The 17,276-nt window shown below is 64.8% G+C and overlaps 3 protein-coding genes across 3 annotated transcripts; 2 read left to right on the top strand and 1 right to left on the bottom strand.

The window, feature by feature from the left end:
• The first annotated feature begins 259 nt into the window (after positions 1-259).
• Positions 260-2,939, top strand: PNPO (pyridoxamine 5'-phosphate oxidase). The gene is made up of 7 exons (XM_054088530.1): positions 260-363; positions 985-1,109; positions 1,207-1,306; positions 1,442-1,495; positions 1,988-2,116; positions 2,245-2,315; positions 2,389-2,939. The coding sequence occupies exons 1-7, from the start codon at positions 319-321 to the stop codon at positions 2,552-2,554; spliced, it is 690 nt and encodes a 229-aa protein (XP_053944505.1). The 5' UTR covers positions 260-318; the 3' UTR covers positions 2,555-2,939.
• A 1,283-nt stretch (positions 2,940-4,222) lies between these two features.
• PRR15L (proline rich 15 like) lies at positions 4,223-6,001 on the bottom strand. Its single transcript, XM_054088526.1, has 2 exons — positions 5,789-6,001; positions 4,223-4,957 (listed from the first exon to the last, which is right to left on the bottom strand). The coding sequence occupies exon 2, from the start codon at positions 4,944-4,946 to the stop codon at positions 4,647-4,649; it is 300 nt and encodes a 99-aa protein (XP_053944501.1). The 5' UTR covers positions 4,947-4,957; positions 5,789-6,001; the 3' UTR covers positions 4,223-4,646.
• A 1,593-nt stretch (positions 6,002-7,594) lies between these two features.
• CDK5RAP3 (CDK5 regulatory subunit associated protein 3) lies at positions 7,595-13,390 on the top strand. The gene is made up of 14 exons (XM_054088446.1): positions 7,595-7,673; positions 8,155-8,212; positions 8,457-8,588; positions 9,170-9,270; positions 9,339-9,387; positions 9,629-9,807; positions 10,637-10,773; positions 10,904-11,048; positions 11,160-11,263; positions 11,378-11,448; positions 11,681-11,769; positions 12,237-12,442; positions 12,926-13,097; positions 13,175-13,390. Exons 1-14 carry the CDS (start codon positions 7,668-7,670, stop codon positions 13,238-13,240), a joined length of 1,515 nt encoding a protein of 504 aa, XP_053944421.1. The 5' UTR covers positions 7,595-7,667; the 3' UTR covers positions 13,241-13,390.
• Positions 13,391-17,276: the final 3,886 nt, after the last annotated feature.

Here is a 17,276-nt window from a genome sequence, read left to right as displayed (position 1 = left end):
AATTCGCCACGCCTTGTGGGCGGGGACTCACGAGAGGGGGCGAGTTCAGACGTTTCCTATTGGATGTCAATGGGGGCGCGGTTAATAGTGGCCACACCCCCTGCGCGCCGCTGTGAGAGGAGGGGCGCTCTGCACTGTTTCCTATTGGCTGACAGGATGCGCGTTTAACTCTGACTACGCCCCCTTAGCGGGCGTGGCCTCATGGGAGCGGACACGTTGTATTGGCTGAGTGATACATAGAGGGAGTGGTCAGACACAGCCACGCCCCCTCGGGCGGGACCACGCGGGACTTTGAAGGGGGGGTCCCGTGCGGCCGTGATGGAGCTGGGGGCCATGCGGAAGAGCTACCGGGGGGACGAGGAGGTGCGGACGGGGGCCACGGGGAGGGAGGGGGTGTTAAAGGGAGAGGGGGGTGCGAGGCTGTGTCCTGGGAACGCGGTGTGCCCCCCCAAGGTGTTCCCAAGGCCCAGGGTGACCACCACCCCCGCGGTAATTGTGCCTCTGAATTTGGGGTGACCCCCCCCCCCCATTGCTGGCTTTGGCCTGGAACTGGGGTGACCCCCACCAAGCTGTCCCCAAGGCCCAGGGTGACCCCTCCCTTAGTAATTGTGCTCTGAATTTGGGGTGACCCCCCCCCAGGGTGACCCCGCCCCATTGCTGGCTTTGCCCTGGAACTGGGGTAACCCCCCCCCCCAAGATGTCCCCAAGGCCAAGGGTGATACCCCCTCCATGCTGAGTGACCCTGGAACGGGGGTGACACCCCCACAAGGTCCAGGGGGACCCCCAGAAACTGAGGCGACACCCCTCCCCCCCTACTTGCTGGCTTTGTCCTAGAACTGGGGTGACCCCCCCCGCAAACTGTCCCCAAGTCGTAGGGTGTCCCCCCTCCGCGTGGCGCCCCCAGGGCTGGGCTCACCCCTGGGGCCTGCTGTGCCCCCCCAGTGTCCCCAAAGGCTGAGGCTGTGCCCCCCCCCGTGTCCTCAGGCCTTCGAGGAGCAGCACTTGGCTTCCCGCAACCCCATCCAGCAGTTCGGCGCGTGGTTCGAGGAGGCCGTGAGCTGCGAGGCCATCTGGGAGGCCAACGCCATGTGCTTGGCCACCTGCACCAGGTGAGGCTGGGAGGGGACACCGGGGGGGGACACACGTGGCGCTGAGGTGGGGGACACACACACACACCCCGGTCACCTCCTCCCTCTCCCGCCGCAGGGACGCGAAGCCCTCGGCCCGCATGGTACTGCTCAAGGGCTTCGGGCAGGACGGCTTCCGCTTCTTCACCAACTTCGAGAGCCGTAAGGGGAAGGAGCTGGTGAGGGATGGGGGTTTGGGGTGTCCCTAAGTGGGGGGACACAGCTTTCCAATCCCTTTCCGCTGGGGCTGAGGGTCTCGGAGGAGCGGAGCCACCCCGGATCGGGTCAAGGCTCGGCTCTGCTTTGCTTCTCAGGACGCCAACCCCTTCGCCTCGCTCGTCTTTTACTGGGAGCCCCTCAACCGGCAGGTGAGGACTGGGGGGGCCGAGGGAGCGCAGTCAGGGCCCTGGCACCCCGCTTTCCCCCTCAGGGTGGGATGTTGGGGCTCAGGTTGGGATGAGGAGTGATGCCCCCCATTAGGATGGGATGCTTGAGAGCCGGGGGGAGTAGATAGAGCACAATCAGGGCTTGGCACAGTGTCCTCCACCTCGGGGTGGGATCTTGGGGTTCACATGGGGGTGGGGGGCACAGTCAGGCCCTGGGCACAGTGTCCCCCCCACTTTGGAATGGGATTTTGGGGCTCACATTGGGGTGGGGGACACAGTCAGGCCCTGGGCACGGTGTCCCCCCCTTTGGAATGGGATTTTGGAGCTCACATTGGGGTGGGGATTGCACTCCCAGTCCCCAGGAGGATATGGGAATGGGTGCACCCATGTTTTTGGGGGGTAGAGTCAGGGGGGCAGAGGGGTTCCCCACTTGGGAGCCACCGCAGCCCCTCGGCACCCGGTGCTGCTGCCCAGGTACGGATTGAGGGCTCGGTGAAGCGGCTGCCGGAGGAGGAATCGCTGCGGTACTTCCACTCGCGCCCCAAGGGCAGCCAGATCGGGGCTGTGGTCAGCCAGCAGAGCACCGTCATCCCTGACCAGGAGGTGAGCGGCTGGCCCTTTTGCCACGGCACCGGGAGAACCGGGATGGCACCGGGAGAACCAGGGTGTCACCGGGAGGACCAAGGCTCTCCCAGCCAGCCTTGAATTCCCCATCTTCCACTTCCCCACAGTATCTCAGGAAGAAGAACGCAGAGCTGGAGGAACGCTACCGGGAGACTCCAGTGCCGAAGCCGGCGTACTGGTGAGGCGCGGGGGCTGCGGGCAGGGGGCTCCCCACCAGTAGGATCCCCTAAATCCTCATGTTTCCATGCCAGGGGAGGCTACATCCTGGAGCCAGAGGTCATGGAATTCTGGCAGGGCCAAACCAACCGCCTGCACGATCGCATCGTCTTCCGCCGCGTGCGGGACGGCTCGGCCGCCCTGGGAGCCCTGACGCACCGGGGAGAGGGTGAGTGGGTCTTCGAGCGCCTCGCTCCGTGATGCCAAACCCGCTCCCCGTCCCCCACCTCATCCCGCTCTGCCCCGGAAGCTGTGGGGGTGTTGGGGGGCTCCAATCCAGCCCCAGAGACCCCCTCTCTCCCTTCACCTCTTCTGGGGAAGGCGAGAGCCGCAGGGGGGGTCCCAGAGAGCATTCCCATCCCCTGGAGCATGTGGGGAGCAATCACTGCCGATGCTGCTGGTGGCTAATTAATCACGCTAATGATTGTGGAGGGACCAAGAAACGACCCCAGTGCCCCCCCAGCCTGTGTCCTACCCTGTGCCTCACATGTGCGTTTGAACTGTGCGCTGTCTGTGCAGCGACTTCGTCAATTGTGGCTTTAATGTCCCCTCTTCCTGCAATAACTTATTAAATTGTGGCTTTAACATCACCGTGGTGTCACCGGTGCTGCCGCCAGCGCCCCCCGGGGCTGTGGGACCCCAACCCTCAGCCTGCGTGTTTCAGGGGGCACAGCCTGGCTCTGCTCTGTCCCCCCCAGCCTGGATAAAATAAAGCCAGATGGGCGCGGAGCCGTGTGGTGAGGTTGGGTTAATGTTCACCCGCGCGAGGCCGAGCCTCGGAGCAGCCGGAGATCCCAACCCATGCACTTGGCAGAGGCTCTGGCAGCCCTCGCGCTCCTGGGCCGCGATAACCTTCGCTCTCCCTGCCTCCGTGTTTGCTCTTGGGCAGGATCGGTGCAGCTGGGGGCTCCCGGTGGGTTCCCGGCGGTGCCAGGCTGGGCAGAGCCCTGCGCTGGGGGATTCAGCCCCGGGATGGGGGGATCTGGGGGTGTCACACACCTCGTGCCGCTGTCGCAGGCTCGCTTGGTGGCTTTGGTCCCTCCCAGCTTGCTCGTTGCCACCACGGTGGGACAGGAGGGGATGGTGTCACCTCGAGGGGACAGCGCGAGGCAGGGGCTGGGGGTCGGCAGCGCAGCCATGTTTTCTACCCATCCTGGTGGGAGCCCCGATACCACCATGACGGGCTCCGACGAGCCAACGGGCGCTGGCTGCGTGCCGAGGGCTCTCTCTCTTCCTCCCCGCTCCCTCCCTTCCCGCTTGGGCAGGATCCCTCCGGCTGCCAGTGCGGGACAAAGAGCAGGCGGCGGGCAGAGCAAACAGAGCGGAGGCGGGGGCCAGCGGGGGCCCGGGCTGCTCTGGCGCTGGGTTTGTGCCGGGGTTGGACTCCGGCGCTTGGCACCATCCGGCTTTTTTGTTAGCTGGGAAGTGGCTGCTCCTGTTGACTGCAGGCACGGCCGCACCCTGCTCCGCAGCGAGGGCACCGGGGCGCCGCGACAGCCACCTCTGTGTGTCCCCGTCCTCCGCGGGCTCCGGAATGCCCTGTGCCGGCAGCGGGCACCGCTTCCCACTGGAATGCCAGAAGGGACCCACGCCCCTGCGCTGCCTTCGCTTCCAGACCTGGTTTATTAACAAGAGTTAATTATCAGCCGGCTGAAGGCTCAGCTTCCAACAATGCCAACGAACTCCAGGGCTGTGAGATTGGTCGCGGTCGCTGCCCCGGTATCGGCGCTGGCACCGTGCTCCGTGCTTGGCTCTCCCCTTCCAGGAGCAGGGGGTGACTCCAGTGGGAATTTGGCTCCTCCTGGGAAGCCCCGAGCCCTCCACGGCCCCCATGGTGGCAGCTCGGAGGGGGACTTTTCCTGTGGGGTCATTCATTCGGGGCAGGGAGCGTTGCGTCCCCCGGTTGGGGGTGACTGCCGGCAAGGACACAGCGTTGGCGGCTCTGCCTGCGGCCACACAGCCCCGTGGGCCTGGGAGACAAGCGGGGGGTCCCCAGCATCAAGGGGGTTGGATGAACGATGGGATCCAGTGGTCCATGGCCAGCGACCAGGTTGGGGCGAGCATCCTCATCCCAGGACGAACCCATATCAGCCTCAGGGGGCACAGGATGCACCCGGCTCAGCGTTCTGCTTCGCCCTCTGCCCCTGGAGGCTACGTCTAAACAGGATCCTGCTTCTTCCTGAAGTAAACTCCAGTGCGAGTCCTTTCTCCTTCCAAAGCCCCGTGTCCAGCATCTCAAGGAGGGATGGATCCGAGCCAGCCTGGACAGCCGGTGGGCGATGATGGGCTGGGGTCATTTCTCCTCCCGCTCGCCGGCGGCACAGAGGTTGGGGTTCTCGGCCAGCGTCGCCCGCACTTTCTTCTTCTCCTTGAAGCGCCCCGAGTTGGACACCTTGACGTGTTTGCCCTTGCTGCTCTTGTCCACGATCTTCTCCAGGCGGGCGGCAAAGCCGGGCAGCCCCTCCTCGCCCGGTCCCTCCTGGCTCTCGCCGGCAGCGTCAGCGTGGCTGTCGGGGCTCTCGTACAGCACCGCGGGCACCGAGCGGCGCTTCCGCAGGAACGTCAGCTTCCACCAGCCGTGGCTGTCGGCCATCGCCGTCGGACCTGGAATGGAGGTGGGGTCCCTCGTCCCTGCCATCCCAGAGCTGACAGGGATGGACGAGGGACACAGCTGCTGATCCGGCAGTGCCGTGTTTGCCAAAGGCGGCTCTGGCACTTTCCCACCGTCTCTACCAGGATGCTCATGGCAGGTACCAGCGGGGCTCCGTGTGCAGGAGGGACCGGGAGGGGATGCTCGGTGGCGTGGGCATTGCCGATCCTGGCGGAAAGGCCGCTGGCACCGCCGGGAGCTGCCAAATCAGCCGCCAGTAGCCGGGCAGGGAGCCCAGGGAGCAAACAGGAACAGGAACTGGGACGCAGGTGGGAACTGGGGAGGTGCTGGGGTCACCGCCTGCTGCACCCCAGGACTGGGGTTCTCTTGCCCAGCACTAGTGGGGTCCCGGCCACTGCCAGGAAGGCTCTGGCAACCCCGGAAGGCTCCGGCACTGAGCGTGGCTCCAGGGCAGGGAAGGCGGCTCTGGAGCAGAACGCTTCCCTGGCAGCGGGCAGGGAGGGGATTCCCAGTGCTCCATCCCAGAGCCAGCACGGGCGCTCAGCCGTGGCCGGACCCCTGCCCGCTTCCTCCCGGATGGAGCCTTCGGCATCGCTGTCAGGTGCTGGGACAGGAGGACAAGGACACCGACACTGGGGGCACCACCCGACGGAAGCCCACCGGTACCCCCTGGGCCGGATTGTTGTGTCCCCCACAATCCGTACCCTCCACCTGCGCCCTCCTCGTGCCAGATCCGGGTGGGACCCATCGCCGATCCCTGGTGGTGCCGTGACCGCGGCTGGCAGGGGGTCCCAGGTCCCGCTCCCCACCGCCAGCACCCCTACCTGCGCCTCCCTCGCCCGCGCTGCGAGGGTCCCGGCTGCCGGGCGGGTGTGTGCCCGCCGCCGCCGCCCCGTCAAGGTGAACCGGCACCCAACCCCTCCTGCTGAGCAAACAGCGGGGCCGGGCCAGCGACCGCCTGAATATTCATGACGGGGGATCCCAGAGCTGCACCCTGACAGCGGCTGCTGGCCCGCGGCTGATCCATGTGCTGGCCCATGGCTACTCCAGCTGCTGGCCCATGGCTGGTCCATGTGTTGGCCCATGGCTAGTCTGGCTGCTGGCCCACAGCTGATCCATGTGCTGGCCCATGGCTAGTCTGGCTGCTGGCCCGCGGCTGATCCATGTGCTGGCCCATGGCTAGTCTGGCTGCTGGCCCGCGGCTGATCCATGTGCTGGCCCATGGCTAGTCTGGCTGCTGGCCCACGGCTGATCCATGTGCTGGCCCGTGGCTAGTCTGGCTGCTGGCCCGTGGTTGCTCCAGGTAGCCCATGGCTGCTCCAGGTAGCCCGTGGCTCCTCCAGCTGCTGGCCCCTGGCTGCTCCAGGTAGTCCTTGGCTCCTCCGCCTGCTGGCCCATGGCTGCTCCAGGTAGCCCATGGCTCCTCCAGCTGCTGGCCCATGGCTGCTCCAGGTAGCCCATGGCTCCTCTGGCTGCTGGCCTGTGGTTGCTCCAGGTGGCCCGTGGCTGCTCCAGGTAGCCCATGGCTGCTCCAGGTGGCCCGTGGCTGCTCCAGGTGGCCCATGGCTGCTCCAGGTGGCCCATGGCTCCTCTGGCTGCTGGCCTGTGGTTGCTCCAGGTGGCCCGTGGCTGCTCCAGGTAGCCCATGGCTGCTCCAGGTGGCCCATAGCTGCTCCAGGTAGCCCATGGCTCCTCTGGCTGCTGGCCCTGGTGACACCGGGTCGGGTCACTGCCTTGGCCGTGGGCGGCCCATGGCACGGGGGTCCGGGGGGGCCGGTGGGAGCCCGGCTCCGGCTTTTGGCGGGGTTTGCCGAAACCATCAGGGTTGACCGAAACCAGTGTCCAGGCGGCCAGACCGGTTCCTGCCTCCCAGCTGTCCCCGGGCTGTCCCCGAGCCCCGGGGGGGATGTGGGGATGCCACGAGGGACACAGGAGGAGGAGGGCGGCCGGGGGTGCCCCGGGGGTCCCCGAGGGATCTGGGATCCCAGAGGGATCCTGGCTCTGTGCCACAGCCCCTCCAGACCCCCAATGGATCTGGGATCTGCCCTGGGGGCAGCTGGGAATCCCTGAGGGAGCTGGGATCTCCTCTTGGGGTGACTGGGGATCCCCAAAGGATCTGCTTGGGGACAGATGGGAATCCCCGAAGGATCTGGGATCCGCTTTGGGGGCAACTGGGAAACCCTGAGGGATGTGGGATCTGCTTTGGGGGACAATTAGGGAGCCCCAACGGATCTGGGATCTGCCCTGGGGGCAGCTGGGAATCCCTGAGGGAACTGGGATCTCCTCTTGGGGTGACTGGGGATCCCCAAGGGATCTGCTTGGGGGCAGCTGGGAATCCCTGAGGGATGGGGGATCTGCTTTGGGGGCAATCAGAGACCCCCCAAAGGGATTTGGGATCTGCTTGGGGGGCAGCCGGGGATCCCCGAGGGATTTGGGATCCCCTTTGGGGGCAGCCGGGGAACCCCGAGGGATTTGGGATCTCCTCGGGGCTCCCCCTCCCCTCCCTCCGCTCCCATTGGCCCGCGCGGCCCCGCCCCCTCCCCTCTTGGCCAATGGGCGCGCGCGCCGCTGCTGCGGATGGGCGGGGGGCGGGGCTTCTGGCGCCGCGTGCACTGTGATTGGCTGAAAGGGCACCCGCCGGCGCCTGCGATTGGCTGAGGCGGGGCCGGGCGGGAAGGCGGAAGTGGAGCGTTGGGAGGAGGCATGGAGGTGCGCAGGAGGGCGGGGAGAGAGGGGAGAGGGCACAGGGATCGATGGTGGAGCCCGGGCGGGGGGAATGGGGACAGGGGCAGAGCTGGGGAGAGCAGGGATGGGGGTTTGAGGAGCAGGGGAGGGGATTTGGGGAGCACGGGAGGGGATTTGGGGAGCAGAGAAGGGCATTTGGGAAGCAGGAATGGGGATTTGGGGAGTGGGGATGGGGATCAAGGATGAGGTGTGGTCAAGGGGAGTGGGGACAGGGACAGGGGGGTCGGGGAAGGGTCCCAGAAGAGTGGGGAAGGGGCTGGGGGGAGCAGGGATGGAGATGTGGGGAGTGGGGATGGGGATGTGGGGATGGGGATTGAAGACGAGGGCCGGGGGGGTAGTGGGGACAGGGACAGAACCAGAGTCGGGAGGAGTGGGGAAGGAGCTCAGGCACAAGGGAACAGGGGACAAGCAGGACCCGTGCCCATCACCCCTCGCCCCCCCGCAGGTCTCTCCCCGGGACTACCAGAACGTGCCCATCGACATCCAGACCAGCAAGCTCCTGGGTACGGCACCCCTGGCTCCATCTCCCTCATGCAGGAGCCCCCCCAGGGTTTGGGGTGGGGGGGGGGGGGGCAGGTGGCACCGATCCCTCGTGTTCTCCCTCCCCAGGGGGGGGTCTGTCACCCCACCATGCAGCAGCCCATGTCCCGAGAGCTGCTCTGCCAGCGCCTCTGCTCCCTGCTTCCCCGCGGGAGCAGAGCAGGGACCTCTCCCAGCTGAGCCCCCTGTTCCCCTCCCCGCTCCCAGACTGGCTGGTGGACAGGAGGCACTGCAACCTGAAATGGCAGAGCCAGGTCCTCGCCATCCGCCAGAAGATCGATGTGGCTATCCGAGACATGCCCGAGAACGAGGAGATCAAGCAGCTGCTGGCGGGGGCCTGTGAGTGCAGCGTGGGATTGGGACACGGCACCAGGGTGGGCATCGCACCGGGAGCCGGTTCCCAAGGGTTCGGTTTGGGACTGGCCAGGAAACAGGGAGTTGGTGGCATGGACAGGCTGGGAGAGTTGGGGTTGTTCACCCTGGAGAAGAGATGGCTCTGAGGGGCCTTAGAGCAGCTTCCAGTGCTGAAAGGGGCTCCAGGAAAGCTGGGGAGGGGCTCTGGATCAGGGGGTGCAGGGAGAGGACAAGAGGGAACAGTTTGGAGCTGCAAGAGTGGAGATTGAGATGAGATCTTGGGGAGAAATGTTCTCCTGTGAGAGTGGGGAGGCCCTGGCCCAGGGTGCCCAGAGCAGTGGTGGCTGCCCCATCCCTGGAGGGGTTCCAGGCCAGGTTGGATGGGGTTTGGAGCCCCTGATCCAGTGGGAGGTGTCCCTGCCCATGGCAGGGGTTGGGACTGGATGGGCTTTGAGATCCCTTCCCACCCAAACCATTCCATGATTCAATGATTTGGAGACCTGGGCTGAGCTGGGGAAGGTGGCACCTGGCAGCACCTGGTGATGCCGTCCCTCCGTCCACCACAGACCTGCACTACTTCCACTGCCTGAGGATTGTGGAGATCCTCAAAGGCACTGAGGCTTCCACCAAGAACCTCTTTGGGCGCTACTCGTCCCAGCGCATGAAGGTGAGCACAGGCCTGGGGGCGGCTGGCGGGTTTGCAGCCCCCCTCACCCTCTGCCTCCTCCTCCCCAGGACTGGCAGGAGATCGTCTCCCTCTACGAGAAGGAGAACACGTACCTGGGTAAGGAACCTCTGGCTGCGGGCAGGCTCTGGAGAGCCCTCGGGGCTGGCGGTGGGCGGCTTTCAGCCTCCAAACTGGGATGGCATGGGCAGCAAAAGGGGCAGGATGTGATGGATGCCGCGGAGTGGGAGCCCTGAGCTGGCTCTGCCGTGTGGTTGGGACATCAGCGAGGTGTCCCGGGCCACCCAAGGGCCTCGTGAGGGGCTGGCACAGCTTCTTAGTGCTCCTTTAACCCTTGCAGCCGAGCTCGCCAGCCTCCTGGTGCGCAGCATCAGCTACGAGATCCCTTCGCTTCGGAAGCAGATCAGCCGCTGCCAGCAGGCCCAGCAGGACTTCACCCGCCGCGAGGAGGAATGTCAGCTGGGAGCAGCCGAGCTGCGGGAGCGCTTCTTCACCTCCTGCAAGCAGTACGGCATCACCGTGAGTCCCTGCGGTGCCACCTCCCTCCCCAGAGCAGCTCTGGCGTCGGGAATGGTGTGGCCGGTGGGGGTAGCGAAGGGATCCGTCCCCCTGTGCTCGGTGCTGGGGGGACCGCACCTTGAATCCGGGGTTCAGTTCTGGGCCCCTCACTCCAAGAAGGACATTGAGGGGTTGGAGTGCGTCCAGAGAAGAGGACGGAGCTGGGAAAGGGGCTGGAGAACAAGAGAAGCAGCTGAGGGCCCTGGGGCTGTTTAGTGTGGGGAAGAGGAGGCTGAAAGGAGACCTCATCGCGCTCTGCAGCTCCTGGAAAGGAGGTTGCGGTGAGATGGGAGTTGGGTTCTTCTGCAATAGGATGAGAGGATATGGCTTCATGTTGTGCCAGGGGAGGTTTAGATTGGATATTGGGAAAAACTTCTTCATGGAAAGGGTTCTCAGGCACTGGCAGAGGCTGCCCCAGGCAGCGGTGGAGTCCCCGTGCCTCGAGGCGTTCAAAATACCCATAGCTGTGGTGCTGAGGAACAGGGATTAGCGGTGGAGTTGTCAGTACTGGGTTTACAGTTGGACTCGATGATCTTAAAGGTCCTTTCCGACCTAAACTCTTCTCTGGTTCTTGATTTGACCTCAGCTGGGCTCAAGCCAGGGCTGTGTGTTGCCGAGGATGTCCCCTGTGCCCACCTTACCCGCGGGAAGAGCAGGGAGCGCAGGGTGACCCTACAGCCCCTCATCCCCTTCCCTGTCCACCTCCGGCTCCGTGGCAGAGGGTGAAGCTGCCCCGGTGGTGTTTGACTCCTCATCTCCTCACCCTGACACGTCCCTGCCCTGTCCCCAGGGTGACAACGTGCGCCAGGAGCTGTTGGCCTTGGTGAAGGACCTGCCCTCACTGCTGTCCGAGATCGCGGCAGGAGCCGGCGCGCTCTCCGAGGCCATCGAGCTGTACCAGGCCTGCGTGGAGTTCGTCTGCGAGAGGTGAGTGGGCAGGGATTGATCCCAATTCTCTTCTCCGCGCTGGGCTGGCAGCGGGTTCCCTTGTGGGACTGGGGGTGCTGGGGTGTCCCCGATTTGTGCCTGGCACCCATGTCCCCGTGCTGGCCGCCAGTTCCGCAGAGCTGGTGGTGCCCCTGCTGCGGCACGTGGGGAAGAGAGGCAACACCACCGTCTACGAGTGGAGGACGGGGCTGCAGCCCCTGCGGGTGGAGCGGCCGGCGGCGGAGGAGGTACCGGAGCCACCGAAGGAGGACACGGTACGTACCAGCTGGAGCCCGCGGTGCTCGGGGAGCCCCAGCCAGCGCTGCTGAGTGTTGGGGAGACTGCAGCCCCCGGCACTTGAGGGGGTCTCATCCTTCTCCTCGCAGATTGACTGGGGAGACTTCACGCTGGAGCCGACCAGCGCGGGTGACGGAGCCCAGGGCGAGGGCATCGACTGGGGGATCACGCTGGAGCCCGATCCCCAGGTGCCGTGACGCGGGGCTGTGTTATCCTGGGGTCTGGCCCTGCTCCAGGGCTGGGATGGGGACCTGGGGGTGTCCCGGGCCCCCCCGTCTCACAGGGCTCCCTTTCTTTCTCGGCAGAGTGGCGGCATCAACTGGGGAGATGGGGAAAGCGAGGAGGTGCAGATCGCGGTGCTGGAGGCTGGCACCGAGGGTGAGCACGGCTGCGAGGGGGCACGGGGGTCCCACCGGGTGCCACACAGCACCCACCCTGCCTTTACCCCTCCCTTCATCCCCAGCACCCTGGCTGCGCATGGGGGCTCCCCGAAACGGTGCCGTGGGGGGAGGCTGAGCACCGTGTGTGGGACGGGGTGGGGTGGGGGGTACAACCAGCCTGTCCGAGCTGTGGAGATCCCTTCCCTGCTCACCCCCTGCTCGTCCCGCAGTGCCTGAGGGTGTTGCCTGCGGCTCTGAGGCTCTGACGCTCCTGGAAAACACCGAGACTCGGAACCAGTTCATCGATGAGCTCATGGAGGTGAGACCGACACGGGAGCAGCTCTGTACAAGGAGAGGCTGGGAGAGTTGGGGTTCTTCAGCCTGGAGAAGAGATGGCTGTGGGGAGACCTTAGAGCAGCTTCTGGTGCCGAAAGGGGCTCCGGGAAAGCTGGGGAGGTGCTCTGGATCAGGGAGTGCAGGGATAGGATGGGGGGGAATGGTTTTGAGCTGAAAGAGGGGAGATTGAGATGAGATCTTAGGGAGAAATGTCTTCTTGTGAGGGTGGGGAGGCCCTGGAACAGGTTGCCCAGAGCAGTGGTGGTGCCCCATCCCTGGAGGGGTTCCAGGCCAGGTTGGATGGGGTTTGGAGCCCCTGATCCAGTGGGAAGTGTCCCTGCCCATGGCAGGGGTTGAACAGGATGGCCTTTGATGTCCCTTCCAACCCAAACCGTTCCGCGATGCTAAGGGGTGGCAGTTCCACAGCATCCCCTCTCCCTGTCCCTGCAGCTGGAGCTGTTCCTGTCCCAGCGCCTGGCGGAGATGGAGGAGGAGGCCGACATCGTGGCCGTGAGCCAGTTCCAGCTGGCGCCCGCCGCGCTGCAGGGCCAGAGCAGCGCCCGCCTGGGCTCCCTCCTGGGCAGCGCCCGCGCGCTGCTGGGCCAGCTCTGCACCCGCAGCATGCAGCACCTCTTCATGATCCTCGCCTCCCCCAGGTGCTCGCGTGGGGGACACGAAATGAGGGGGCAGAGCTTGTGGGGGGGGTCTGCGGGGCAGATCCGGAGCAGGAGATGGGGTGGGGATGGTGCACAGTAATGGTGATGGTGAGTCTGGATCTCTCCCAACAGGGATCGGGATGTGGGGCAGATCCAGAGCAAGAAAGGGAGTGATGGGGGTCACAGGGGTTCTGGCTGTCCCCAAACAAGGGGTCAGGTCAAGGGGGGGCCACGGGGCAGATCCAGAGCAGAAGATGGGATGAGAATGGGGTGTCACAGAGGATCTGGGTCTCCCCATATTGGGGGGGTAGGGCTGTGGGGCAGATCTGGAGCGGGAGATGGGATGAGGATGGTGGACAATGGGAGTAATGGGGGGTCTGGATCCCCTCCAACAGGGCGTTGGGGGTGCTGGGCAGATCTGGAGCAGATGGGGTGGGGTTGGTGGGCAATGGGGTGATGGGGAGCCTGGGTCTCCCCACACAGGTACGTGGACCGCGTGAGCGAGCTGCTCCGGCAGAAGCTGAAGCAGGCGGAGCTGCTGCTGGCCAAGAAGGAGGCCATGAGCCAGAAGCGCCTGGAGGCCCTGGCCGAGCAGGGGGCCTTGGAGCCCAAGCTCGACCGCCTGCTGGAGAAGACCAAGGAGCTCCAGAAGCTGGTGAGAGGGGGGAGGTGGACCCTGCCCGGCCCCCACTGCTGTCCCCCACCCCCTGATGCCACCGCTTTGTCTTGCAGATCGAGGCCGACATCTCCAAGCGCTACAGCGGGCGGCCGGTCAACCTGATGGGGATCTCGCTGTGACCCCCCGGAGAGGGCACGGTGGGTTCCTGCTCCCCAGGCCCCCCTGATCCCAGCCCGGGGGTGTTTCGAATGTGGCTGTGGCCCTGTTGAGGGGGGTAAATGTTGCTGAATAAATGAAGCCCCTCTCTCTCTCTCCCACCCATCACTTTGTACTTTGAGGGGAGAAGGGAGCCCCTCATTCCCCCATTCTGGGTCTGTTCCTGAGGTGGGGGCTCTGGGGTGCCCCGTGGGATGCAGGGACCCCATCCTTGGAGGGTCGTTGGGGAGGGGGGACTGAATAAACCCAAAACCCCTCTCCCACCGATCCTTCTGGACTTCATGGGGTAGAGGAACCCCTAAATCCCCTGCTCTGGGCCCTGGGGCACCCCCCAGGATGCAGGGACCCCCGTCCTTGGGGTGGCCGTTGGGGAAGGGGGGGCTGCGGGCAGGGGGGTGTGCGATTCGATTTTAATTTCATAGCAGAGCGGTTGATTCATGACCGGTTGTCGCCGGCGGTGACGCCCGTAATGACTTTCCCATCAGGATGAAAAGTGGAGTGACACCGCTCATTATTCCTGCCGCTCGTTATCGCCGCACAGGGGGGGCCCCCACCCCCCCCGCTGGACAGTGAGCGATGGCCACCATTAATCACCCCCGCCCCCAGACGCCCCCTCGCCTTTACTGGGCTATACTGGGACAGACTGGGCTGTCTCCCAGCATCTGCTGGGTGGGGTCAGACACACCCAAGTGATGTCACCCATTGGCCACTCCCCCAATGGGCCATTGGTCACCGTATCCCTGTTGTCCCACCCCCTGGCATAGGGCAGATGCTGATGGGTTGATGCTTATGTGGGTCCACCCCCTCCCACCCATGAGATCCAGTTGTGGGGCACAGGAGACCCCATTCCGTGAAGTGGGGGGGGGTGTCTGGACCCATAGGATCCAGTTGTAGGGCATCATGGACCTGGGATCTGGTTATGGGACACAGGAGACCCCGTCCCCATGAAGCAGGGGGGTCTGGACCTATAGAATCTGGTTGTGGGGCATCATGGACCCATGAGATCCAGTTTTGGGGTACAGGGGACCCCATCGCCATGGGGCAAGGGAGGTCCTGGCCCCATAGAATCTATCTGGGATGGATCCTGGTCTCATGGGATGCAGTTGGGGGTCTTCTGGCCTCATAGGATCTGGCTTGGGGGGGAATGCTGGTCCCATAGAGTTCACTTAGAGGGGTCCTGGCCCCATGGAATGGGGCTCGGGGCATCCTGGTTGCATGGACCAGGGGGATGTGGGGATGGAGGGGACCAGGAGGACACAGGGACGGAGAGGACCTATGGTCCAGGGCAAGGGTCCCCCCAAATGCTGGGGTCCCCTGTGGGTCCCTGTCCCCCCCCGGCTGTCACCAGCTGCAGGAGGGGGCTCCCGGGGCTCTGGGGGCTGATTTGCCCCAGAAAGCAGCAGACAAAGGGCTGGGGATGGGGACCCCCATGGTGGTGGCTCCGGGGCCGCCTCTGCCTCCCCCTCTCTCTGCCGGGGGGTGCCCGGCTGCTGCTCGGCCTCACCTGCCAGGGAGGAATTTAATTACCAATTAGGGGCCCCTCCATCTGTTCCAGGCCGCCCGGGTGCTCCCGCTCCCCTTTAATTACCTCGCTGACAGCCACTGCGCTCAATTAGCTGCCAGGCCAGCAGAGCCGGCACAGGGGGCCACACCATCTGGGGGGGCTGCACCGCGTCCCCCCACACCCCCATGCTGTCCCCAACCTCCCCACGGCTGCTCCCGTGCATCCCCCCCCGGCATCCCTCCCTGCATCCTTCTGGTCCTCCATCCCTCCGTCAATCCCTGTGTCCTTGCCTGCATCCCTCCATCCATTCATTCCTCCCTCCATCCCTCTATCCCTCCATCCCTCCCTTCCTCCACACCTATGTCCCTGTCCCTCCATTTATCCCCCTATTCTTTCCTACATCCCTACATCCCTCCTACCATCCATCCCTGCGTCCCTTTGTACCTCCTTCCATCCCTGAATCCTTTCCTGCATCTCTTCATTCCTCCCTCCATCTCTCCCTGCATCCCTCTGTCTATCCCTCTGTCTATGCCTGTGTCCTTTCTTGCATCCCTCCCTCCATCATTGTCCCTCCATCCATTTATCCCCACATCCTTCCCTCTATCCCTGCATCCCTCCTTCCATCCATCCCTGCATCCCTCTGTCCCTCTTTTTAGCCCTGCATCCTTCCCTGCATCCCTTTGTCCATGCCTCCACCCCTCCCTGCATCCCTCTGTCTGTCCTTCCACCTGTCCTGTCCTTCCCTGCATCCCTCCCTCCATATATCCCTGTATCCATCCATCCATCCATCCTGCATCCCTGCCCCTCCATCCATTTATCCCCACATCATCCCTTCTGCTCCCATCCCTGTCCCCCCCAGGCCCCTCATGGGGTGCTCAGCCCCCCTCTTCTATCCCCCCCATTCCATCAAGGCCCATTTTTAGGGAGAAATCAGGGTTCCCAGCGCCACAGCCGCCCCATCCATCACCGGGGACAGGTTCCGAGGGGCCCCCGCCCGGCACCCACCGCTGCCCCCTCCTCGCTCCCTTTCTCTTCCCTTCCTCCCCCGCCCCGACACAAAATCCGGCTGCCACGGTGGAGGCCATCAATCACGGCGCCCGCTGGAACCATCGCTGCCCCCCGCACTAACGAATCCCCATCCCGGGCTGCAGCTGCCGCGCGGCCATCACGGTATGGCCATCAAGGCATGGCCACCCCAGCATGGCGTGGCCACCGTGGCCATCCCAGCACGGCCACCATGGTATGACCATCAAGGCATGGCCACCCCAGCATGGCGTGGCTACCATGGCCATCCCAGCACGGCCACCATGGTCTGACCATCAAAGCATGGCCACCCCAGCATGGTGTGGCCACCATGGCCATCCTGGCGTGGCCACCATGGCCATCCCAGCACAGCCACCATGGTATGACCATCAAGGCATGGCCACCCCAGCATGGTGTGGCCACCGTGGCCATCCCAGCACAGCCACCATGGTATGACCATCAAGGCATGGCCACCCCAGCATGGCGTGGCCACCATGGCCATCCCAGCACGGCCACCATGGTATGACCATCAAGGCATGGCCACCCTAGAATGGCATGGCCACCATGGTCATCCCAGCATGGCCACCATGGTATGACCATCAAAGCATGGCCACCCCAGCATGGCGTGGCCACCATGGCCATCCTGGCGTGGCCACCATGGCCATCCCAGCACAGCCACCATGGTATGACCATCAAGGCATGGCCACCCCAGCATGGCGTGGCCACCATGGCCATCCCAGCACGGCCACCATGGCCACGCCAGTATGGCCCCCATGACCACCCCATCATGGCATGACCACCACGGCCACCCTGGTATGGCCACTGTGGCCACCCCATCATGGCATGGTCACTACGGCACAGCCATCCTCAACACGGTCAACGCCTACATGGCCACCATGGCACGGTCACCCCCCGCATGGTCAGTCTTGGCATGGCCACCTCTGCCATGGTCACCACACAGCGCGGTCACCTCCTGGCACGGCCGCGCCGGCACAACCAGCCGGGCATGGCTGCCCCTTCATCCCCGCCATGGAGTTGGGGTCCCAGCTGGGGTGGGGATGGGGAACGTGGGGACCCCAATACAGGGTGGTGTGGTTTGGGGGTGATGAGGGTTTGGGGTGACGAGGGGTTGGAGGTGATGAGTGGGGGTGGTGCAGGATTGGGGGGATGAGGGTTTGGGGTGCTGTGGGATTGGAGTTTATGGGGTTTGGGGGTCCATGGGATTTGGGGTGACAAGGGTTGGGGGATGATGAGGGTTTGGGGTGCTGTGGGATTTGGGATTATGGGGTTTGGGAGTCCATGGGATTCGGGGTGACAAGGGTTGGGGGATGATGAGGGTTTGGGGTGCTGTGGGATTGGGGGTGACAAGGGTTTGGGGTTCACAAGGGTTTGGGGTGCTGTGGGATTGGGGTTCACAAGGCCTTGGGATGCTGTGGACCCCGGGGTGGCCAGGATTTGGGGTGCAGGGGGGC

Source organism: Cuculus canorus, chromosome 25 (assembly GCF_017976375.1).
Source record: "Cuculus canorus isolate bCucCan1 chromosome 25, bCucCan1.pri, whole genome shotgun sequence".
NCBI lineage: Eukaryota > Metazoa > Chordata > Aves > Cuculiformes > Cuculidae > Cuculus > Cuculus canorus.
This window is presented reverse-complemented; position numbering and strand designations above follow the sequence as displayed.